This window comes from Mesoplodon mirus (assembly GCF_964341445.2).
Source record: "Mesoplodon mirus genome assembly, chromosome: 4".
In the NCBI taxonomy this organism is placed as follows: domain Eukaryota; kingdom Metazoa; phylum Chordata; class Mammalia; order Artiodactyla; family Ziphiidae; genus Mesoplodon; species Mesoplodon mirus.
This window is the reverse complement of record NC_138979.1, coordinates 80,931,704-80,956,366: the sequence shown is the minus strand read 5'-3', so window position 1 is coordinate 80,956,366 and position 24,663 is coordinate 80,931,704. Positions and strand designations below refer to the sequence as shown.

At 38.9% G+C, this 24,663-nt stretch overlaps 1 protein-coding gene across 7 annotated transcripts in view; it reads left to right on the top strand.

Moving 5' to 3' along the window:
* CHD2 (chromodomain helicase DNA binding protein 2) overlaps positions 1-24,663 on the top strand; it is a 122,477-nt gene that overhangs the window by 65,854 nt on the left and 31,960 nt on the right. For all 7 annotated transcript variants that reach the window (XM_082617122.1, XM_082617125.1, XM_082617120.1 and 4 more), the window contains 12 exons: positions 1,636-1,707; positions 4,758-4,907; positions 5,669-5,817; positions 6,853-6,949; positions 7,610-7,702; positions 9,815-9,985; positions 10,918-11,093; positions 16,316-16,357; positions 16,934-17,073; positions 22,144-22,282; positions 22,476-22,626; positions 23,747-23,869. In XM_082617122.1, coding sequence (XP_082473248.1) covers positions 1,636-1,707; positions 4,758-4,907; positions 5,669-5,817; positions 6,853-6,949; positions 7,610-7,702; positions 9,815-9,985; positions 10,918-11,093; positions 16,316-16,357; positions 16,934-17,073; positions 22,144-22,282; positions 22,476-22,626; positions 23,747-23,869 — 1,503 coding nt within the window. The remainder of the gene's footprint in view (positions 1-1,635; positions 1,708-4,757; positions 4,908-5,668; positions 5,818-6,852; positions 6,950-7,609; positions 7,703-9,814; positions 9,986-10,917; positions 11,094-16,315; positions 16,358-16,933; positions 17,074-22,143; positions 22,283-22,475; positions 22,627-23,746; positions 23,870-24,663) is intronic.

Genomic DNA, 24,663 nt, shown 5'->3' with positions numbered 1-24,663 from the left:
AGTTGTGGCACATGGGCTCAGTAGTTGTGGCCTGCGGGCTCTAGAGTGCAGGCTCAGTAGTTGTGGTGCACAGGCTTAGTTGCTCTGCAGCATGTGGGATCTTCCTGGACCAGGGCTCGAACCCGTGTCCCCTGAGTTGGCAGTTGGATTTTTAACCACTGTGCCACCAGGGAAGCCCTGCCTTGCATTAAATAAATTTTTTCTTTAATTTTGGATGGACTCATGCAGTTATGCTGATACTGAAGATACTTGAAGGCAGTGATTCTCTCTAAGAAGGCCAAGCTTTAAAACTCAGTAACAGGTTTTCTTTCAGCATACCCTGAAAGGCGTTGTTATATCCATAATACCTTGTGTGGTCTTTCAGCAGTTGTCTTAGAATATAGTTAAATACTGTGGTTGTTACCAATAGCACAGTACAGAGAGTCAGTGATCTCTCAGTACATCTGACCCCTGGGAGCTTTCAGGTCTAGCTCATCATTTGGTATCAAGTAAAATAAGAATACGTTATTTTTCTCTCTAGGGAATGAGTAGTCTGGTGTCCACTCAGGTTATCATGCCTAATGTCTTCTCTTAGAATATTGAAAAGAGGGCATTTGGGTTTTCTCATTTCAAATACTGGTTGTGAACATGCCATTTAAACTTATCTTTGGGTCAAGGCTCTCAGTAGAGTTGGTAGTCAGAAGAAAGGGGGTTCCCATGTGTGATTCTACCTGTGATCGGTGGCTCTGGGTTTGGTGGACAGAGCGCTGAGCTGTAGGTCCTTCCACTGACTCCACCCCTCCCCTGTCACTGATCACTGGTCAGCTGACATCTGCCTGGTCGTTGCCTTTGGTAAAATGAGGTAGTTTATCTCAAGTGGTGATTAAGGGAAAGTAATGTGAAAATGATTTTAAAGAGTGAGAAATGCTTTATATACAGCATACAAGTAGTAATTCTTCAGTATTTACATATTATATGGTTTCTCTATGGTGACATTGTTTTGGACCTAGAATTGACATATAGTCTAATGTAAGAATTGTATATGCTAGTAAATGCCAGAGGCTCTCTTGAAGATACATTTTGGCTGTTTGAACACTTTGCTCTGATTTTAGAGTGTAATTTTCAGAAAAGCTGGGATATGTGACTCACTTAATTTTAACATTTTCAATATTATGGGGAAATGTTTTCCAAACAAAATTATGTAAATAATTTTTTGGTTTATGGAGCACTTAATAACAGGGCAACTTTTAGCCACGTAGCTAAGGAGCACCATTTTTCTTCAGGAGCTAATTATGAGGTGACCAGTGGTACTATTGCCTAATCTCTTTGGTACCCACAGATGTAGAAGCAGACAAAGCCTCTAAGCACAGCTTGGGTTGCCACCTTTCTCCTTATGTCCTGGTGGCCATTCTGATCCTTGGATAAACTTAGATGGCCGTTAGAATCAGAAGCTTCTGACCTTGAGTTTGTAACCGGAGAGCTTGGGGCAAGTCGGGTGTGCTGCTGAAGCAGAGCCCCTGGACAGCACTTTGCCAGTGTGTTCCGGTTATTTTTACTCAGTGGGTGTTGGAGTGATGAAGGTTACAAGTCTGGTGTTCTATTTTGAGTGTAGCTGATCTTCCTACCTTATGATTTTCTTATGGTTTATTTTTACAGCGTCTGGATGGTTCCATCAAGGGAGAAATCCGAAAACAGGCACTGGACCACTTCAATGCAGATGGGTCTGAGGTATAGCATGCATGGCTTTGTTATTTGGGCAGCTTGGGCTCTGTATCAAGGGGAAAGCCTTTCTAGCTTAATGTATTCTGTTTCAGAAACATTTCACAGTGTAACTCTCCTACCTGATAAGGGAAGGAGAAATCACTAAAGATGCCTCTTAATTTTGTTGTTTGTCAATCCAGAAAAGCATATGCATGCTTGTTTGTCTCCCCTGGTCTGGATTAATGACTGAGTAGTTCCAGTATCAATTGAGGGTTCTCTGGTGGCTTTCAGATGCCAAATTTCTGGGCCTAGAAGAACCACAAGGCAAGGGTTGGGGAGGGCTGGCTGGTAGGATTAATTTTGACATGTATATTACATCAGAAGGTTCTGATCTAAACTTTTTTTGATGACTTGCGTCTTGAAAAGTATGTTTGCTATGTCTCAGATTTGTCGGACCCTGGTAGGATGTGGCTTAATTCCCTTGCTTGGGCTAATAGCAACATTGGTTAATCTGTTAAGTATCCAACTTGAATTTGGCATTATAAAGTATTTTGTTTTTAAGGTACATGTGGAAGAGCACTTAGGACAAGTTAGAAACCGTGGTAACCTTGTAATTTGTGCATATCAAACCATTAAATACCATGGGATGTGAGAGAAGAGGGGAAAAGAAGTTTAGTGTAAGTAAAGCTATAGTGGCGTGAGGAGTTAAGAAAGCCATGGTGAGGGCCAGAGGTAGAGCTAGAAGTGTTTTGGAGAGAACGTTAGAGCTTCTGAAGTCTGGGCCACTATTCTGTATAGATAGACCAGGCTTAACTTTCTGCTTTCTCAAGAGCTTTGAACACTCTTAATGTCTGTCTGTCACTCCAGAATGGTATGACTCTTGCCCCTTGAATAGCACATAAGCCTAGTTAGACTATGGTATTCTGGCTGTTTCTCCAGCCTAAAATTTTAGTTCTCCTTGAGGAATTTTGGGCACTAATCTCTTCAGAACCAAGGCTCTCAATGGTCAAGGAGAAGAGGACTGTAGTTACTAAAAACATTGATAACCATCTAAGTCCATCCTCCTCTCTCTCCTCCCTATTTTCTCAACTGTAAAAGCACCCTGATGCCCTACTTCATAATCCTGCTGTGACGACTAAGTGCAATACTCCACACATAGCACTGAGCGCAGGGCCTGGTACATAGCAAGCACCCCATCACTGTTACCTGTTTCTCTTCTTCAGTATTTGTTGAGATTGGTTTTTTGGTCCATACTGTTAGTTTAAAACACAGTGTGAGTTGAATGTTTCATATCGCCCTTTCTCAAAAAAAAGCTAAAGTGGCTTTCTTCGTAGTTCTCTGTTGATTCCCCTGGCTGATGGCTAGATATGGAATAGAGATTCTTTACCATTTTCTGCAACTCTGAGTCTTTTTAAAATTAATTTAAAAAATTACTTTATTACTGGGGGCAAGTATTATAAACACATTTAGAAATTTTGGAAGATGGTGAAGAGTACAAAGAAGAAATACTATACAAAGAAGAAAGCTTCCATCCCAGAGAAAGCTTGCTGTTCACATTATTTGGGTGCATTTCCATTCATCCTGGAAGAAACCCTTTGTTTCTTTCTATGTTTGCCCAATTGGGATCATGCTGCATATAGTTTTGTGCTCGCCTTTCATTCAAAATTCTACTCTGAGCATTTTCCCGTGTCATTAAAGATTAAAAAAAACTAATTTCTAATATTTTCTCATGCCTGTTCCATCATTTATTTGACCATTTTATTGTTGTCAGACGTTTAACTAGGATATGAGCATGTAAAAAAGATTTTGATACATTTTGCTAAATCACTCTTTCCAAACAATTTATATTCATAATGTTTATGTATGAATATTTCCATTTTACTATTTGATAATAGGCACAAATAATGTCAATATAATTCATATTGTCTTTGATAAAGAGTGACATTGAAAATATTTCTTATGATCATTCAGACCCCAGATTTCATTTAAGTTTTAGATGTCTCATTCTCAAGTGTTTACCTGCAGGCTTCTCTTCAGAGTGTGTGTTGCTTGGTATCTCTACCAAGGCTCACAGACTATGCTTCAACCCCCCTGTTAATCAGTTCTTTATTGGAATTGTTTAAAGCTCTTGTGAGACAGCTCTCTCCATTTTTATTTCTATGGCATAATGTTGGTGAATGTGACTGTTATTTAGAATGTGGAGACCTTTTCATTGCATCTGTGTATATGTATTAAATACACCCATTTATCAAAATGTAACTCAGAACTACCAGTTTTTGAGTGCTATTTCCATGCCAGAAAGGTGTCAGTCTTTGATACGTGACCAAATTCCCTGGAAATAGAAATCTGTTTGGCTTTGGTTTTCTCTGGCTCATAGAGTTTATTCTCTGCCTCCTGCCCATTTTTTTTCTGAGCACTCAGATGCAGGCAGGTGTACTGTGCCTGCCCAGTCTCTATTATCATTGTTGTGGAAACTGGAATATGTCAGTGCCTGGGTCTTTCCCACACACTGCTGTTCGGCCACACCTGCTCTGGTTTTCTCTGTGCATGTTCTGTGGTGATTGAGGATCCTGTGCTGTCCAGTGGTTCAGTCATGTGATCTCTTAGTGTATAGTGTTTCTGTATTCCTCACCAGCCTGACAAATGAATGGACATTTACCCAATAAAGTCTCCTTGCTCATACTGACTGCCTTACATGGCATAATCCACCTTTACCCAGGAAATAAGTATCTAAGCAACTTGCTGAAATGATCCTCATGATAATTAAGTTTGTCTGGTTTCTGTTAACTGCTTGTATACTAGTTTTAGCCAGGAGAGAACACCAATTCTTTTGCTCCTGTTGCCTTATCAGATTCTACTTTACTCCTTAGTTCATTGCACTGACTCTTACCTCTTAATCAAATGAAAATTCACTCTGCCATCAAGTCCCTAACATTCTTGTAGCCTCCATAAAGTTTGTCCATCATATCTCACTTTTCTTCACACCTGCAGGGGTTTCCAGGTATAAGGGCTTATTGGACTGTGAAACTGTTTCTGAGAAGGCCACTGCATAAAGTAGTATATTGCATTGTGTACAGGACTTCTGTTTCCTGCTCTCGACAAGGGCTGGTGGCCTGGGAATCAATTTGGCTTCAGCGGACACAGTCGTCATCTTTGATTCTGACTGGAACCCCCAGAACGACTTGCAGGCACAAGCCCGAGCCCACAGAATTGGTCAGAAGAAGCAGGTCAGTGGAGAGGGGCCTCTAGATGTGGCTTGGAGGGGAGGGGGCAGGGGAGGTTATTCAGCCCTTTCAGGATGTTTGTAAAATGCTTTTTTTTTTTTTTTTCCTGTTTTGTCTTCATTTCCCCAAGGGTAGATGTCTGTTTGTTAATTAGTACAGAGAAGCTGTCTTTGGGGCTGAGATGAGCTTATAGATATGAAACTATTCTCTTTCTCTGTTTGAAAAGTATATCACCAGTAACTTTCTGGCTTACTCAAAGATATATGATGAATAGACTTAGAATTGAAATTTTCCATCTATTTTATTATGGAAAAGCTGTTAAAATATTCTAACATTGTTCAAGGTGGTCTACTTTTATTACACATGACCAGTATTAGCTCTGTGGTATGTTGGAAACATACACACTTGTTTCCTTCATAGATGAATTTCAAAGTCTGCTCTAGTACTGGGTACCTCTTAAGTTTCATATGTGGCCAAAGATTCAATTTCAGTGAGACAGATCATTCTTTAGCAGCATTTTTATTGTTAGAACAAGGCTATAATAACAATTCCTTAGAGGCTATTTTATTTAAGAATGTAACGTGCTGCAAATAGTAAAAATATTGCATGTACAATACTTAAGTTGTCTGCTTGGATGGATGGCTTACAAGTGGTATGCCATAGCAGAGGACAAATATTTTTTTATTTTCCCCCTTGGTTTTAGGCAGAGGTAACTTTTTTGTATGTGTGATCAGGCATAAGCATAACATTTCCTTTTCCTACAGGTAAATATTTACCGCTTGGTTACAAAGGGGACCGTGGAGGAAGAGATCATAGAACGGGCCAAAAAGAAGATGGTATTGGACCATCTGGTGATTCAGCGCATGGATACCACTGGCCGGACAGTTCTGGAAAACAACTCTGGAAGGTCCAAGTAAGTGCCAGAAAGATGGGAGAGGTAGCAGAGTCAATTTTATGTCAACATTTGGTATAATTCATTTTCCTAATAGGATGCTTTACAACAGACATTAATCCATTAGTTACCTGGAAAAGGCCAAGCCAAAACTGCAAGAAGATTGCATTTTCATTTTATTTTGCTCTCACTGTTTCTCCTTCTTCTTTGGGTTCTTTTTTTTTTTTTTTTTCCCCATATCAGCCCTTTTCTTATGTGCCCTCTCTCTTTCTTTCCTGCCTCTCTTGCCTTTTGCTTTTGGCTCTGCCTGTGACACATGACACAGCAGCAGCAGCAGTGGCAGCTGTGTGCTCCCCATTGGGCTTTCATCCTGGCACAATGTTGCCTTGGACTTTTCAGCAGTGAGAATGCACCAGATTGAATTGGTATCTATTTCTTACTGTTGGTAAAAATGTTTGTGTGGAGATTATCTTTCCTATTGAAAACAGAAGGCTATAAAAGGAAAGTGGTTAAGTTTTAGTTGGCTTTATTTGGAAACACAACTATTTCTCTTAGAGAGTTTACATTTTGACCAAATTGTTGAGTATCTTCTGAGGCAGTCCTACAACTTGTGTTACAGGTGAGATCAAATGAGCCCTTCCTAATTAGATGATGATAATTTTCCATTAAAGAGGAAACTAGGCAGAAAAAGCTTGTTCTTTTATTTTGGACCAGAGATGAGGAATTTGAAAATTCTTGGTGACTGGTAACTTTCTGAGTCAAAGGACAAAGAGAGAACTCCCTTCTCTCATGTTGCTAATAATCTTTCTTGCTTAACCATGTAACAGATGAATCAACAGGAAAATAACTGATTTCTTAGTCTTTTGTTAGTTTAGGTTTACCACTGCAGAATCATCCTGTAGATTAAAAAACATGAAATATTTGTGAGATCATTTTTCTTGTGGCAGAATTTGTATCTTCACCAGTAATTTGACCTCTATGAAGAATAGATATTTAGAACTCCATAGAGGTTATCTGACATTCCTAAAAGATTACAACTACATTTTATTTCTGCAGTTCAAATCCTTTTAATAAAGAAGAGCTGACAGCGATTTTGAAATTTGGAGCGGAGGATCTCTTCAAAGAACTTGAAGGGGAGGAATCAGAGCCTCAGGTAGTCAACAATAAGGGAAAAAAATTTCTTGTTAAGTATCATCTGTGAGAGTCTGACTTTTTCTGGAAGCGATTCTGAGTCTGAGGCTTTTATAAGGAAACGGTAGTTACTTGCAGAACATAGTTTCTCTTTTTTTCTTACAGAGCTAAAAGCTCTTACTAAATTGACTAGGAAAGAATGAGAAAAGCATTTGAGGATTTTGTCTTTGGTCTTTTTTTTTTTTTTTTTTTTTTTTTTTTTGCGGTACGCGGGCCTCTCACTGTTGTGGCCTCTCCCGTTGCGGAGCACAGGCTCCGGGCGCGCAGGCTCAGTGGTCATGGCTCACAGGCCCAGCCACTCCACGGCATGTGGGCTCTGCCCGGACCGGGGCACGAACCTGTGTCCCCTGCATCGGCAGGTGGACTCTCAACCACTGCGCCACCAGGGAAGCCCCTTTGGTCTTTTTTATTCCAATTTTATTTCTTGTAATTTCTGAAGTTTCATCTTATCATTTGTATAAATAGTAGCTTGAAACATTAGATATAAAGGACATGAAACTGAGAGTATAAAAGAAAATGGAATATCAGAGAAGAGAGTTGGTTTATTTGGACCAGTCATTTTCAGTAAATGCTTAACACTGCTTGACTTTTTACCATGTTTGTGTTGCTCTTGTTCTTTTAGGAAATGGATATAGATGAAATTTTGCGCTTGGCTGAAACCAGAGAGAATGAAGTCTCAACAAGTGCAACAGATGAGCTTCTGTCACAATTTAAGGTATGAAAATCATTGTCTGAGAAAGTCTTTGGCATTGATTCATGAACCAATAATAAGTAATGCCTGTCAGTACTTTCTGGGTGCAGGGGACTCTGCTTTTCTCTTTACCTAAGTTGACTCATACCCCTCAAAATTATTCTCTAGAGTTCCAAGTATGATGTGGGTATAGACTGTATAGTCCTCCCCATGAGGGTCACCACTGAAGTGGTCCATCCTGCCCAGATTCAGTGGGTAGAGGAAAAGAAGTCGGTGTGACAAGGGCTGAGAATAAGCTATCAGTGGGATAGGTGAAGAACTTGATAGTGTGGAGCTCTGGTAGGGGTGGAGAGGTTGTGGGAGAGACATTAATAGAATCATAAGAAAGAGAGGTCAAAGGTATGAAAATAGAAGGTGACAATTGGGAAGCTCTTGACTTGGTGGGATTTTTTTTTTTAAGGATAGTTATGGGGTAGTTAGTGGTATTTGATAGAAAATTAAATGAGATTAGGACTAAATGCAGAAGCTGGGCACCTGATGAGTAGGAGATGACAGCATTGGGTATAGACATTATTAAAAAGCTTAGTGAAGAGAACAGTGAAAGTAATTTATGAGGATAGAAGGGTCAAGCAAGGCAAAGTTTTTTAAAGGTGTTACTACGTTTCTAGGTTGAGGAAAGAAATTGAGAATAGGGAAATACTGAAGGTTCTAAGGAAAGAAGGAAAATTTGATTGCATATTGCCCAGGAGGAGACAGGAACAGATATAATCAAAAGCACAGATGGAGGAACTGGCCTTTGAAAGAAAAAGGGAAGTATACACTTCAGGGAATAAAGGGGAGAGAAGATGTAGGAGTTCCAACTGGTGACTTTAATTACCAGTAAATTAAGTGAGGTGTTTGCTGAGAAGTGGAAAAGATTTGGAATAGTCCCATCCAGGGGCCAGGAGTTGCCAGGAGGAACTTGGTTTAGGGTGTAGAGCTGAATTTAGAAGATGGGGCTTCACATTAGAGCCAGTCAGCAGGATCATATGACTTGCTCCAGAAATACTTGAGGTCAGAGAAGTTGAATCAGTTGGCCATCCCAAGGTGGGAGATTGGCTTGGGAGGCATCGAAGAGTCATCAAAGTGGCAAAAGTTTCCCAGATTCCAGTGAGCACGTGGTTGAATGGATTCATCATGGTTTGATTCCATGCATGTTAGAGAAGCAGGGAAGACCTGGAGGTTACATTGATGGTTATGTGTGGTAGACCCACAAGGGTTGAGGAAGAAGTGTTTGAAAGGAAGCATTATTTTGTGATGAAGTCCAGGGTTGGCCACAGGTAGAAGTTGTCCTGGTGGAAGAAAAAGGAAGGAGTTGAGTGGATCACGGAGCTCTAGGATCAGAGTTAATGTGTCTGTGGATGCAGAGGATGGAGGTGAATTGCTAGTGTTTCAACTGGATTTCACTTCTGTGGCTACTGCTCCCTTCTTAAACAGAAGTAATCTTCATGATGGTGTCCTGGTCTAAATATCTTAAATATTTGATATGAAATAAATGGAATATTCTTCCAGGTTTGTTTCAATTTTTGCATTTTGTGTTCTTGTTTTTATTCCTGAGACTAACGTGCAGTTTTGAGCATATGAAATTCTTACATACCTTTAGCTTCTATACTTTTGATAAAAATGAATAAGGTAGTCAATAGCTACTGCTTTGAGTTATGGGTTGTTTCAAATGAGCTCTATTCAGTAGCGATTTATAATGTATAGGACTGTAAGTTTGTAATGGATTAGTATTAGGTTTTCAAATGTTATAATCTAAATAAATCTAAAATTTCTAGGTAGTACATAAGAACGTGTATGATTTAACAGCAAATCTTTCAATAAAACTTATAATAAGACAGGTTGTAGCTTTATATCTTTCCCTGTTTTTCAGTAAAATTTCTGATGAACTTCAGGATTTGGCAAGTAGATTTTGTTGGGGGGGCGATAAGGGAGAGATGAGTAGAAAATTGATTATTTGATTATGTAATATCACAGGAGTCCTATTATCATTCATAGCATATGTTAGATTAAAAACAGTGCTTGAGTTGGTGTGTTAGTAGATGGTGTTTGGGAAATAGGGAAATGTCAGACAATGGGTTGTCCATTTGTTTTAAGGTTGCCAACTTCGCAACAATGGAGGATGAAGAAGAACTAGAAGAGCGTCCTCACAAGGACTGGGATGAGATCATTCCAGAGGAGCAAAGGAAGAAAGTAGAGGAGGAAGAGCGGCAGAAAGAGCTGGAAGAAATTTATATGTTACCTCGAATTCGGAGTTCCACTAAAAAGGTGATCAAGTAACATGAAAGATACAGAAGTATTGATACTTCTTATTTTGTTCACCTTATGTTGTTGTCCGGATGTGGAGGGTTCCAGGGCAGAGTTATAGGAAACCTAGCAGAGGGAAATGGAAAAATACACAAGGCTCATGTGCATACCTATGAGCCATTTGATCTTTGCAGATTGGCTCTTTGTGAGATGGCCGGACAGGATTTGAGTTTGACAGAAGTTTACATTTTGCCCTTGAGATTAGAACCAGTAAGTCGTAAGAGTTTGGTTCTAATTGGCAAGGCCTTTGACTCTGAGTCAAACCTCTTTTCACCTTTAAGTGTTTGTTTATAGCACTTGGCATACATACTTAGTAAGAGATTATATAAAGGTGCTTCAGTTTACAAAGCTCTATCATAGGCACTATCTAATTTGATTTTTGCAACATTTAAGTAGATAGACTGTTTTATTACCCAGTTGTTGGAGATAACAGACTCAGGTTTGTCTGAGAACCTAGTAAATCAGTACTAGCTAATAGTAGCTATCATTGAGTATTCACTGTATGTCAGGCATAAGTTAGTGCTTTTCCACTTACTGACTCATTTAATACGTATGAAAACCCTGTATTATAGGTGCTATTGTCCCCGTTTTACAAATGGAAAACAAAGGCATGAAGAAGTAAAGTAATTTGCCCAAGGAAGTAAACATGAAGCCACAATCCAAATATTTTTATTCCAGTTTACTTAATGACATTACAGTATGTCTCTGGCAGAGTGACTATCCCAAGCAGATCTTCTTTCATCACATGCCATCTGCCTCCTTCTTTCTTAAAGGGAAATTGACTTGCCTGATACGATGGGAAGTTCTGAGTATTAAGGAGTTAAGATGGACTGGTCTTAGTCCTTAGATCTCTTGGACCTGGCACTTGCTACAATGTGACTTTGCCTTTTCAGGCTCAGACAAATGACAGTGACTCTGATACTGAGTCTAAGAGGCAGGCCCAGAGATCCTCTGCCTCTGAGAGTGAGACAGATGACTCTGATGACGACAAGAAGCCCAAGCGCAGAGGGCGCCCCCGAAGTGTGCGGAAGGACCTCGTGGAGGGATTCACTGATGCCGAGATCCGGAGGTTAGTGGGGGCTCTGCTCTCCTTCCCCCTCACATTTGGAAGGACATGCTGTAAGCCTCAGGTTGATGGATCCCTGACATTGATGACAGGGAGGTCAGAGGAAGGCAAGGGGGACTGAGTCATGCTCCAAGGCCCCAGGATGATTCTCCCTTCTCCAAGGTTCTCCTCAGTTGAGCTCTTTCTTTTTGTCTACTTCTTGTTCTGGGTTCTGAACATTTCACAAAGTCCAGCCAAGAGGAAAGAGGCTGTTGGAGGTAAACTTGGATTGAAACTTTCTTTTTTGTTTTTATTGAAGAATATGAATAAATACATACATACATATGTATCAATGTGTATAAAAGAAATGGTATAAATATAAAAAATTAAAGTAGTACAGATAACCCCAGTTTACTTTCCATCAGTGTTAGTGCTGATATCAGTTTGGTTTATTGGTATATACAACATACTGTTCTGCAGCTTCTTGTCACTTATAACCAATTTTAGGCATCTTTCTATGTCAGTACTTATTACACATTTGTTGGTGTCTGATTCACACCCCTTTTCCCTCCAGAAAAATCTAAAATTATTGCTTCCAAACCACTTTTCCCCTAGCTGCCATGTTATTTTTTTTTTAAAGCTGAAGAAAGTAGAAAATATGAAAATGATTAACTTTATGGTCTAACCCAAATTTTAACTATTATCAGATAGTCCTTTTAGGTCAGTATTTGAAATCACAAGGTCTTTGTTTCCCACTAAATGTTAATACCTGTTCTTTTATTCTTTCTTTGTTTAATATATTATGGAAAAATGTAAATGTATACAAACATTGATAGAATATTAGCACACCCCCTCCCCGGGTAATATTTTAACCATTATGAGTTTGTAGTCAGTCTTCTGTGTGTGCCATATTTCTATTTTCCCCAACCCTCAATGTTATTTTGAGAATAATGTATATTCTGCTGCAGTTGAGTGGAGTGTCCTATAGATGTTTTTTAAGTCTATTTGGTTTACTATTGTTCAGATCTTCCATTTCCTTATTGATCTTCTGCCTGATCTATCCATTATTGGAAATGGTGTATTGAAGGCTCTATTATTGCTGTATTGTTTATTTCTCCCTTCTGTTCTGTCAGTTTTTGCTTCATATGTTTTGGGCCTCTGCTGTTAGGTGCGTATGCCTTATAATATGTTGTTTTGATGAATTGACCATTTTCTCATTATAAAATGTCCTTCTTTGTCTCTAGTAACAATTTATGTCTTAAAGTTTATAACTTGGTTAGATATTAGTGTAGACACTCCAACTCTCTTTTGGTATTGTATGTGCAGTATCTTTTTCCTTTTTTATTTCAATCTATTTGTGTCTTTGAATCTAGCTTGCAACTCTTGTAGGTAGTATATAGTTAGATGTTTTTTTAAAATCCATTCTATTGATCTCTTCCTTTTGATTGAAGTCTTTAAACCATTTACATTTAATGCAGTTACTTATAAGATAGAATTTATGTCTGCATTTTGCTGTTCGTTTTTTATGTCTTGGGTCTTTTTTGTTCCTTTATTCCCCCATTACTGCCTTCTTTTGTATTACATATTTTTTAGTATACTATTTTAATTCTCTTGTTTCTTTTATACTTTAAAAGTTATTTTCTTAGTGGTTTCCCTGGAGATTATAATTTAATGTTTTAACTTAGAACAGTTTAGTTTGGACTAATACCACCTTAATTTCAGTGGTATTCTAAAACTTTACTCCAGTTTACATACATTTCTTCCCCCTCTTTTGTGCTTTTATTGTCACACAGATTATATCTTTATACTTTATAAACCCACCAACACAGTTTTATAATTATCACCTTATGCAGTGATAGTTAAAATCATTTAGGAGAAGAAAAGAGTTACTGACAAAAATACATATCCACTGTCTTTTTATCTACTTACTCAGGTATCCTCCTGAGGCTCTTATTTATTCATGTGGATTTGAGTTATTGTTTCATGTCTTTTCATTTCTGCCCAGAGTACTCTCTTTAGTATTTCTTTTAGGGCAGGTCTGCTAGGAACAAATTCTGTCTTTTTACTTATCTAGGAATGTCTTAATTTCTTCTTTGTTTTTGAAGGCTAGTCTTTATTCTTTTTCTGTCTTTCACATTGGATAATCTCAGTTGACCTAACCTTTTTTTTTTTTTTTTTTTTTTTTGTAAACGCATCTCGTTGTTTTAATTTATTTTTGGCTGCATTGTGTCTTCGTTGCAGCAAGCGAGGGCTACTCTTTTTTCTTAAATTAATTAATTAATTAATTTATCTTTGGCTGTGTTGGGTCTTCATTTCTGTGCGAGGGCTTTCTCTAGTTGTGGCGAGCGGGGGCCACTCTTCATCGTGGTGTGCGGGCCTCTCACTGTCACGGCCTCTCTTGTTTTGGAGCATGGGCTCCAGACGCGCAGGCTCAGCAGTTGTGGCTCACGGGCCCAGTTGCTCCACGGCATGAGGGATCTTCCCAGACCAGGGCTCAAACGCGTGTCCCCTGCATTAGCAGGCAGATTCTCAACGACTGCGCCACCAGGGAAGGAGGGTTACTCTTGATTGTGGTGGGTGGGCTTCTCATTGCAGTGGCTTGTTGCAGAGCATGGGCTCTAGGTGCGTGGGCTTCAGTAGTTGCAGCATGTGGGCTCAGTGGTTGTGGCACGCAGACCCTAGAGCACATGGGCTTCAGTAGTTGCAGCACACGAGCTTAGTTGTTCCTCGGCATGTGAGATCTTCCCAGACCAGGGATCAAACCTGTGTCCCCTCTAATGGCAGGTGGATTCTTAACCACTGTGCCACCAGAGAAGTAAGTCCCTCAGTTGACCTGTCTTTTAACTGATTGTTTTTCTTCTGTCAATTCATATCTAATCCTGAGCCTCTCTAGTGATTTTTTTCATCTTAGTTATTGTACTTTTCAACTCCAGAATTTATATTTGACTCCTTTATATAATTTCTGTCTCTGTTGATATTCTCCATTCGGTGATATATTATTCTCAAATTTTCTTTTAATTCGTCAGACATGGATTCCTTTAGTTCTTGTATATATTTATAATAGTTGATTAAAAACCTTTGTCTAATAAGTTCAACTTCTGGACTTCCTCAGGGTCTATTTCCATTGAAAACCATCTTCCTTCCCTATATAGGGACCATACTTTCTTGTTTTCTGCAATTTTTTGTTGAAAACTAGACATTTTAAGTAATACAATGTGGCAAGTCTGGAAATCAGATTCCCCCTGCCAGCAGGAGTTTTTTGTGTTTGCTGTTTGTTGTTGTTGTTGTTTGTTTAGTAACTTTTCTGGACTAATTCTGTGAAGTCTGTCTTCTTTGTCTTTTGAAGTCTCTGCTCGTTTAGCTTAGTGGTTAGCTAATGATTGGACAGAGACTTCCTTAAACACCTTAAGTCTACCAACCAGTAAATCTACCAGCCTTTGCTGAAGGGCTACTTGTGTATTTTGGGGACGTCTTCAATGTTCTGGTAGGCAGTTTACAGCTCTGCCTTAGCCTGCAGTTCCTGTTTGTGCAGAGCCTCAATGCTAGCCAGAGGTGAGAGATTCACAGCTCCTCAGGTCTTCTCTGTGCCTGCACATAGCCCTGCATATATGCAGCCTTCTAGATACCCAGGAATATGCCTGAGCTTTTCAAAGACCCCTGTGGACATCCTTTCCTCCAAGTTTTTCCATTGCAGTTTTTGGTCAGCCTGTTCATATTGCCAACTTATAATGCTGCCTCAGGCAGCTGTGGTGTTAAACCTTTGCCTCTAATTGTTTTTTGACTAATGAACTACAGACAGTGTTCTTCATACAGAGTCAGGTCAAATGAAGACAAGTCTGAGAATAGAGCTTCTCAGGGTGCTGTCAGTCAGGTCAAATAGCACTGTTCTCTGGGGAAAGAGCTTTTGGGGAGCTCTAGGCCTGTTCTGCTCCCTCTAGTGGCTGCTGTTTTGCTTCTTTGCACAGCTGCAGTAGTGGGAAGGTGTAGTTTTCAAGGCAGTCATGGAGCTGGGGAGAGGGCATGGGAAATAGAGCAAGTCAAAATGCCAGAGAGCTCACTGTTCATACTGAGATTCAGCCATTTTCTTGAATAAATGCTCATAAGATGGCTGCAAGCCTTTGGTTAATTTCCAGCATTCTAACAAAGTTGATTTTGACAATTTTGCCAGTGTTCTTGTTGCTTTTACGGAGGAGCAGATTTTCAGAGGTCCTTACTCCACCATTCCCGGAATGCTTCACTGTCTTAATATTATTTTGAAGTAATCACAAATGGCATATTATTTCAGATGTAAAGTATTTCAGTATATATCAAGAAGAAGAAATGTAGAGTGGAGGAATAATCCTCAGGTTTGCTTTCACATATAGTACTTTCCTAATCCATGCTATTCCTTTAATATTGTTTCTTAGCTATTGTTATATTCATCCCCATTTTCTTTAATTACTGTGCCCTCTCTTTTCATTTTTTTTCTCCATAGTATCTCTCCTTTCATTTTTATCTAACCAGGTAGTTTGGCATGTTACAGTGATGCCCTTGATATATCATGGCATCTCGCTTTTTTAGTGAAAGTCTAGTGGTTGGCTCTAGGGAGGGGAGTGGATTACACATGGATTGGCATATAGCATGGTTTAGGCTAGAGACTTGTGGAAGGATAGGTTAGATTTTTGGCTGGAGACAGTGTTTGGCAGAAGGAGTCAGAGTTTCCAAAATAGTTTTGCCTAAAAAGTTTAAAATCATATGTTTATTTTACTTTGCCTCATTACAAAAAGTATTTGAGGCAGTCCTAAAAACCTTATATTTGTATTATTGACCAGAAAGTAACGGAAAATATTGTAGTGTGGAACTGAAAGTAACAGTAGTGGACTGAATAGACCACTTAACTGTACTGGATTTTATTATAAGAGGTTGTGGTTTTTAAATCATTTATTATGTATTGAACTCCATAAACTTGTACCTTCTAAAAATGATAGTACTAGAGTTAAGTCACCATTCTCAGTTATGTCCCTAAGCAGTTTCATGACCAGTCACTGAGAATAAAGTTAATCTTTGGTTTGAATAGATTTTTAGCACTCATTGTTTTAAGCTGGCCATTTTCAAAGGCCACCTTTAGTTCATTTAGTGGCAGTCGCAAGAATTGGGCCCAGTCTCTTTTTGACAGTTTTTATGGCTCATATTTCATCACAGGATGTGTTTGCATTCATATAGCTGAAGTCTGTTTTTTTAATGTGATTTATTGATTATTTTCTTAGGTTCATCAAGGCGTATAAGAAGTTTGGTCTCCCTCTTGAACGGTAAGCTTAGTAATATAATAGTTCCTTATCCGCCTCTTTTTCACTTCTGTATTGTAGAGGTTTCTTTTTTTGGTTCTACTTTCCATTTTTAAGGTCTGGCACCTTTTGACAGCCTGGTTTTTAGACATTAATTTACTCACCTGCTCCAGATGACTTGGAGATCAACGAAACATATTGTACATGTAACTGTACTTCGCTTCTAGGAACATTGCAGTGAATGGAAGTAGGCTAGAGAAAGGAAAGTGAGCACAAAGAAACAAACTAGTGCAAATAGCTTTGGGGCACTTCACCTGCTACTGTTATCAGACAGCACATTTAGTTAATAAAGAAAGCTGAACCCTTTCCCCTCTGTTTTTTGAAATTAGTCTGTTTTTGTGGACTATTCCAAGTCAAATTCTTTATGAGGAAAGTAAGTCATCAGTCACTGTCCGAGGGTTCTTGTTGGAAGGATCAATTAAGGCATGTAGAGAAAGGTCTTTGCAGGAGCAAGCTTATGTGAAACCAAGTGGTAGCTCACGTGACATTAGAAACGTGGGCACAGGGCCTTGAGGTATCCCCGTATTTGTCTTTCCTCAGGCTGGAGTGCATAGCACGTGATGCTGAGTTGGTAGATAAGTCTGTAGCAGATCTGAAGCGCCTAGGGGAATTGATTCACAACAGCTGTGTGTCAGCAATGCAAGAATACGAAGAGCAGCTGAAAGAAAATGCCAGCGAGGGTAAGTCAGCATGTCTCCCTCAGTGATTCTCAAAGACCTGGCACTTGTGGATTGGGATCTCTGCTGCTAAGAATCTTTTTTTTTTTTTTTTTTTTTTTTTTTTTAAGATGAACACACTTATATCCCATGCATCCCTAATTTTTTGAGGTGTGTATTCTCACCTGCCTCTACGTGAGCTCAGTTTTATGATTCCAAAGATTTACTCACAAATGAAGTTGATTTGCAGAAGGTGCAAAGTAATGAACAAGATGAATGATTTCTTTTAATGTTACTGTAGAAAGTTTAGATTGGTTTGTATGATGTAAAGACCTGAGTGGATAAAGCTGAGTGGACACATTTGCATTTTGGCTGTAAGTGAGGACATTACAGACCACAAACATCAGTAATTATTTTGGATATACATACATGTATTGTTTTGTTGTGATAAACTTAAAGGATTTAGAGAATTAGAATAAAAATAGTAGATGAATATTGTAAACCTTTTTGTTGCAATAAGACTCTCTTGGCACTAGAATTTGCTGTAATTTGATTCGACCTGTAGTGTGTTTTGTCTTATACACCAAGAGTGCTTTTTGCCTGTCCTTTAAAAGCAGGAGGTGTCAGGAGAGAACTGAGGTCCTTGTTGTTAAAGGACACCCTTATAGTTGAACCTCAAACAAAAAGATGAGGGTGTGGTCATTCTACAGTTCACTGGACTGTGGTTTATCTGTGCCATTGCCCCCATTCTTTTGTCACCCTTCACTGATGTTACAGGAGGCTCTGTCATCTGTGGTTAAGTATTCAAGCCCTGGAGGCAGCCAGTTTACCTGGAATCTTGGTCCTGCCATTTCTTAGCTGCAAGACCTGAGACAAGTGATAGCCTCTTAACAGTCTCATGTGCAAAATAGAGTAGTAGTCCATGCCTCAGAGGGTTTGGATGGTCACTTGAATAATTCCATACATGTGAAGTGCTTGTCATCACATCTGGCTTGCAGTGTTAGCTATTTCATTAAATAAAGAAGTATTTGTGCTTTGAAATTTTCTTCTTAAGGCTGTTACTAAAAGTAATAAAATTTTAAAATATCTTGAATATAGTCAAAAACATTTTTAGATTCTTTTTCTCCATGAAAGAAACTTAAATAACTTGAGCGGTTTGGACAGTGATCCAAATACGTGCTTTTATAGCGCCAAGAATACATCCAAAAGTGAATCTTAACTTTACAGTTTTTTTTTTCTGTGTAATTGTTTTGAATAAGTATTACATTCACATGGCTCAAAAATGAAAACCAGGTATCCCTATTTCTTGTCTCCTTCTAGAAATATAAAAATACATGTGTTCAAAAAATGAATAGATACTGTTTTAACACATTTGGTGCTGTAGCATGTACACTGTTCTGTGCCTTGCTTTGTCCATCTCACAGCATATTGGGAGATATTTCCTTGTAACAGTCCCTTCCTTTCCACATGTTTCTTTTCTCTGCATGTTCACATTCTGCATCTGGTTGATCACTTCCTTCTGGCATTGCTTAACTTGTTTCCATATACCTGTATTTTCTATACATTGGCATTTAGCATATTCCTGAGTCCAGGTTAACATTTCCAATTCTAATGTAAGATTATTGATATCTCTTTGCTTAAGTTGAAAATTTTGTTCCTAAAAATGTTAACATAATCATGTATTTGTCTTATACATGTTTCCAAATATTAATACCAATTTTACTGTTTTTGTTTGTTTTTTTTCTTCTTTCTTTGGCTGTGCTGTGCGGCTTGTGTGATCTTAGTTCCCTGCCCAGGGATTGAACCTGAGCCATGGCAGTGAAAGCGCTAAGTCCTAACCACTGGCCTGCCAGGGAATCCCCCTAATTTTACTGTTAACTATAAGACTTCTTAATGCACAGTTTGATTTCTTTGTGTTTCTTTTTGTCCTTAAAATACACCTCATTAGCAGTACACCAAGTACTATGTTTTAAAATTATTTGAAATTGTTCTTTTATCTGTGTGGTTATACCACCAACTTAATATATAGTTTAGTATCTTTTGTTTTCTTTTCCTTTCAGTTTCTAGGGACTACTTTTCTCCTTTTGATGAAACTCTGTTTCTTTAATTATGTAAAACATTTGCATGGCCCAAAGTCAGAACAAAACCAGGAACACGTTGAGAGAATCTTGCCTTCATTCCTGTTCCCCCAGTACTGTTCTCTTCCTCCCCTGTAGGTAATCATTTCTGTTAGTTTTGGGCTTATCTTTCCATTGTTTCTTTTTAAAATTTTAAGTCTGTGTGTGTGTATTTCCTCTATTACAGGAGATATCATACATTATATTCTGTTCTGCATCTACTTATTTTTACATATGGCGTTCACTCCATCTTACTGTGTAGAGTTCATACCTTCTTCCTTTTACAGTTGCACAGTATTCCACTGTGTAGATAGATGTTAATTCAAACTTTATTGTCCCCTAGTAATAAATACTTGGGTTGTTTTCAGTCTTCTGCCACTATAAATAAAGCCACAATGAATAAATAGTCTAATGAATATGCTGTTTCATATCTCTGCCAGCGTATCTTTGGGATAAATTTCGGGAAGTGGGATTGTTGAGTCCTGGGGAAAATGCATATGTAATTTGGTTAGATACTGCCAAATTCTTCATAAATCTGATAACATTTACATTGCCACCTACAATGTATATTCATACACAACAGAATGTATTGTCAAATGTTTGGATTTTTGCCAAACTTACAGTTGGGAAATGGCATCTCACTTTTCTTTTAATGGGCAAGGTTGTGCATCTTTTCTGAGGGCCATTTGTGAACTGTCTGTACATATATTATGCCCATTTTCTATTGAGCTGTTGGTCTTAATTTTTAGGATCTCTTTTTCTTGTCTTTTTTTAAGAAGATTTAATACAGGGAATTTTAAAAAATTTTAATTTATTTTATTTTTGGCTGTGTTGGGTCTTTGTTGCTGCGCGCGGGCTTTCCCTAGTTGCGGCGAGCGGGAGCTACTCTCCTTGGCAGTGCGTGGGCTTCTCACTGTGGTGGCTTCTCTTGTTGCGGAGCAGGGGCTCTAGGCATGAGGGCTTCAGTAGTTGTGGCACACGGGCTCAGTAGTTGTGACTCACGGGCTCTAGAGCGCAGGCTCAGTAGTTGTGGCTCACAGGCTTAGTTGCTCTGCGGCATGTGGGATCTTCCTGGACCAGGGATTGAACCCATGTCCCCTGCATTGGCAGGTGGATTCCTAACCGCTGCACCACCAGGGAAGTCCCAGGATCTCTTTTTCTGATAAAAGTTGCCAGTGTTCTCCTCCAGTTTGTGATTTGTCCTCTCACTTTGCTATGGTATTTTGTACAGAAAACTTAAAAAATTTTTATATAGTCAAATTTATCAATCTTTTACCCTATTGTTGTTTTGGATTTTGATTAGTTAAAAACATTTTCTCTACAAAACAGAAACAGACTCACAGACATAGAAAGCAAATTTATGGTTACCAAAGGGGAAAGGGATAAATTGGGAGTATGAGATTAGCAGATGCACACTACTATATATAAAAGAGGTAAACAACAGGGATTAATATTGCACAAGGAACTATTATATTCAATATATTGTAACAAACTAAAAAAAATTTTTTTTTTCTACTCTGAGGATATAAAGGAAGTCATTAAGATCACCCCCCCACCACCACCACCACCAATACCTATGTGATTTCATTTACTTTTATATCTCTGATTCACTTGGAGTTTTTCCTGGTATTGCATTCAGGTTTTTTGGATTTTGGATTTTTTCTATATGGCTACTATATGTCTCAACACCATTCATTAAAGATGGTTGATCTTTTCTCCACTGCCTGATTTTTTTTGTTTTTTTTTTGAAGAGCTACATAATCTGTTATGGATTTACAATATTAGTATCCTGTTAATGGGCGTTTAGCTTTCCAATCTTTTGCTTTACAGTGTTGTGGTAAATAATCTTGTGTGTATGCCATTTGCGCCATATCCTCCCACCAGCATTGACTAGAATGGCAGTGTCTGTTTCCTCTTAGTCTCACCGACATATTTTCAAATCTTTGAATTTTCCCAACCTGAGGTTAAAAAGGCTATGTCTATATATTTAATTTGCATTTCTCTTACCATGAATGAGGTTGAGTATTTTTCACATGGAACCATTTGTATTTCCTTTTCTGTGAATTGTCTCTTTATCCTTTGCCCATTTTTCTGTTGCAGTCTTTTTATTTTACAGATGAGGAAACACAGACCCAGAGAGGTTAATAGCTAGAAGTGAGAGGGGAAAGGGGACGGGGGGTAGTTTGTACAGATCTGGGAATAAATCCCAGATTTCTGATCTTCGGAGGAGGTGCCTTTCCCATTTTGCCACATTCTGTTCCAGAACTCATCAGTATTGTTGGGAATAGCATTTGCAAGTGAAATTCTAGTGGATTATGTGAGAATCCCTAAATAATTGTTTATAATTGTAGTGCCATTTCATCGACTTGAATGTTAAAAAAAGAAATCTTTTCTCAGGCTCTGAGCCATCTTTTCCCTCACAGACAAGTGTCATTATCATGCATTTTGATTTGGACTCTTTGGTTAGAATTGACTGCTTTGTTTTTACTTCTAGGATTACTTTATTTGGAAACTTGGGCTAGGGTAACCTTTCCATGACTTCTTTTGTTCATCATTTCAAATGTGTTAGGTATTAACTTGATCTCATACTTTTTTAGTAGAAAAGATCATCTTAAAGCACTTAAAAATCTGTTGATGGGTTAGAAAAACAAAAAAAAACTTCAGCATTAATATTACTCCTTTAAAATCTTCTTTCATAAATTTTAGAGCCAAAGTATAAAACAAATAGGATGATTAAAATATAATTATAAACACTACTGGATTTAAAAATTCTAAATCTTAAAAAACTGAATTGTTTAAAGATTATTTTACAAACATTAATTGAGAAAATTTTTTGCCTTACTTGATTATATCTTTGAATTAATGATAAACCAGAGATATACGCTGAGGGAATAAGAGTTCAGGATTTGTTGACCTATGTTTTCTGTGAAACTTCAACGAATTCTCACTTAACGAATATGAAATTGGTGTTCTTTAGGGAAAGGACCAGGGAAAAAGAGAGGCCCAACTATCAAGATATCTGGGGTTCAGGTTAATGTGAAATCTATTATCCAACATGAAGAAGAGTTTGAGATGCTGCATAAATCTATCCCTGTAGACCCTGAAGAAAAAAAAAAGTGAGTATAATACATGCCCATGCATGGGTGGTTGTGCCATTAGAAAACAGATTTGAAGTTACAGTTATGTGTAGTTATGTAGTATTTTCATTGTCTTTTGTCTAACATACCAGAATGCTTTGCTCATTGGTGTTTATTCCCAAATCAGAAAGACCCCTCCTCTAATGTCCTCCTGCTTTGGAAATCTTTTCAGATACTGCTTAACCTGTCGGGTCAAAGCTGCACATTTTGATGTCGAGTGGGGAGTAGAGGATGATTCTCGCCTGTTGCTGGGAATTTATGAACATGGCTATGGAAACTGGGAGCTCATTAAAACGGATCCAGAGCTTAAGTTAACTGACAAAGTAAGTGTTTCTGTGATGCTGGAGATGTCTAGAAGATTTGTTGTATAATATTTTTATATTGATTACTTACTTTTAACTATTTTCTGGGGGGTGGGGATCAAATTGGAAATTAGAAGAATAGTAAATTCCTGGGATTTCTTTATCCTTGGAAACATTACCATCTTTAGTGGACTGTGGCACTATTTCAGAGATGACGATAATAGCCAGGTGAAATTTTGGGGAAATTATAGGAGAAGTCTTCAAATTCTGATTTTTATTGTAGGTCAAATCTCATTGCAACAAATACCAGGGTAAGATTATTAATAATAAGAGCATTCCTCGGCCTTAGTTGTTGGCACTTTCTTTAACAATATTTGAAACAGCCATATTTCAGTTCTACACATGAAGAAAGAATGAGCCATACCTTGGTATTTTTTGTAATGGAATTAAACTCTGGCTGTACTTCTCCCACAAAATCGAGCCTCCCACCCTATCCATTGCACATCAGGCTACCAAGTATAGTAAGGCCGTGCTCAGAGCTGTAAGCAGGGAAAGCTGGCTCAAATTTTAGTAGGATGCGCTCCATGTTGTGCTCCTGGCAGGGCTTTTCCTGGCACGTCAAACAATGCTCATCCCAGGTGCAATGTTCTCAGAGGGTGACAGCACCCTGCCATAAGCACTGAGACCAAATCCAGTCTGGCCTGAGAGGTCCAGCTGTGTCCTGGCATAGCTCAGTGCTTTCCAGCAATGCTCTAAGAAGCATTTTCAATCTAAAACGAAGCTTTAACCTAGCTCCAGGGATTCCCTGCTCCTGGAAGGAGGAAATCCACGACGGCTGGGATGCTCTAGCAGATGAAGCCAACAAGCCCCTCCTACCTGAGTTGTTCTACCCTGTTAACAGCACAGGTAGGAGCCAGTGGGAGAGCTGGATTTCTCCATCCCATTTTGTAAAACGAGAACGGCTCATAAGGGATTTTCAGTGACTGGGAGCCATGGACATGAGATAGGATCTGAGGCTTTATCTGTATTTTGGGTGGTGGGGAGGGAAAGGACTGCTCAGTTGTTTGTCATCTCTGTTCATCCTGATCCACTAACCGGGCCATGGGCCGTGGCGGGTACTTCTCTTCCTTTCCTGTTGAAGATCCTGCCAGTGGAGACAGATAAAAAGCCCCAGGGAAAGCAGCTGCAGACCCGAGCAGACTACTTGCTGAAGCTGCTCAGGAAGAGTCTGGAGAAGGAGGGGGCCGTGACGGGCGGGGAAGAGGTGAGTGCAGCTGCCAGCCGGGCACCGTCCACGGGTCTGAGGCTCCAGCCCTGCAGGGTTAGGTAGGGGAAGAGATGCCCTCTCCAGGTGTCTCCACAGAACGCTAACCCTCTCCTTGTCAGGTGTTGGTATTGAGGTTCCAGTAATGATGGTTTGGTTGGGTAATGATAGGAATGTTCATTTAGTAATTGACCTAAACATCTTGGCATTCTCCTCAAATATTGCCTCAAAATAGTCCTCATTTCTCCCAGTGCCACTGGTCTAGACATACTGCTGCTGTGACTTTATGCTCCTTCCTCAATTTTGGAATATAGTTCTCAGTACTGTGTGAATATCACTGGGTTTGCCTGTTGTTACAGCTAACACTCGGCTACTTGTAATCATGGGTCCCAGGGATAAAATGGGGAATTAGGACACACAGTTAATTCAGAAACCGGACTTCAGTTACAGTTGCCTTACTTGCTGAGTGAAAAATTTCAACCGAGTTACTAATGGACTCATCTGAGCTTTAGCTTTTATTTCCCCAACTTTTCATTTCAATTCAGGCCTAAAAAGATGAGAATCACAGTTAGGAGATACTATAAGTTACAGCCAGTAGTAGTAGCCTTTGTGTGTGCGTGTTCCTTAAGTGCTCTTAGAGCTATGCCATTTGTATTAATTTCCCTATATTATAAAGAAAGCAAATTTTAGAAAAAAAACCAATCCCATACCTTGTCCTTTTTTGTGGAGTAGTGTCATAATTAATGTCATTCTTCACATAATATGTTGAGGATATTCTATAAGTTAGGTTCTGG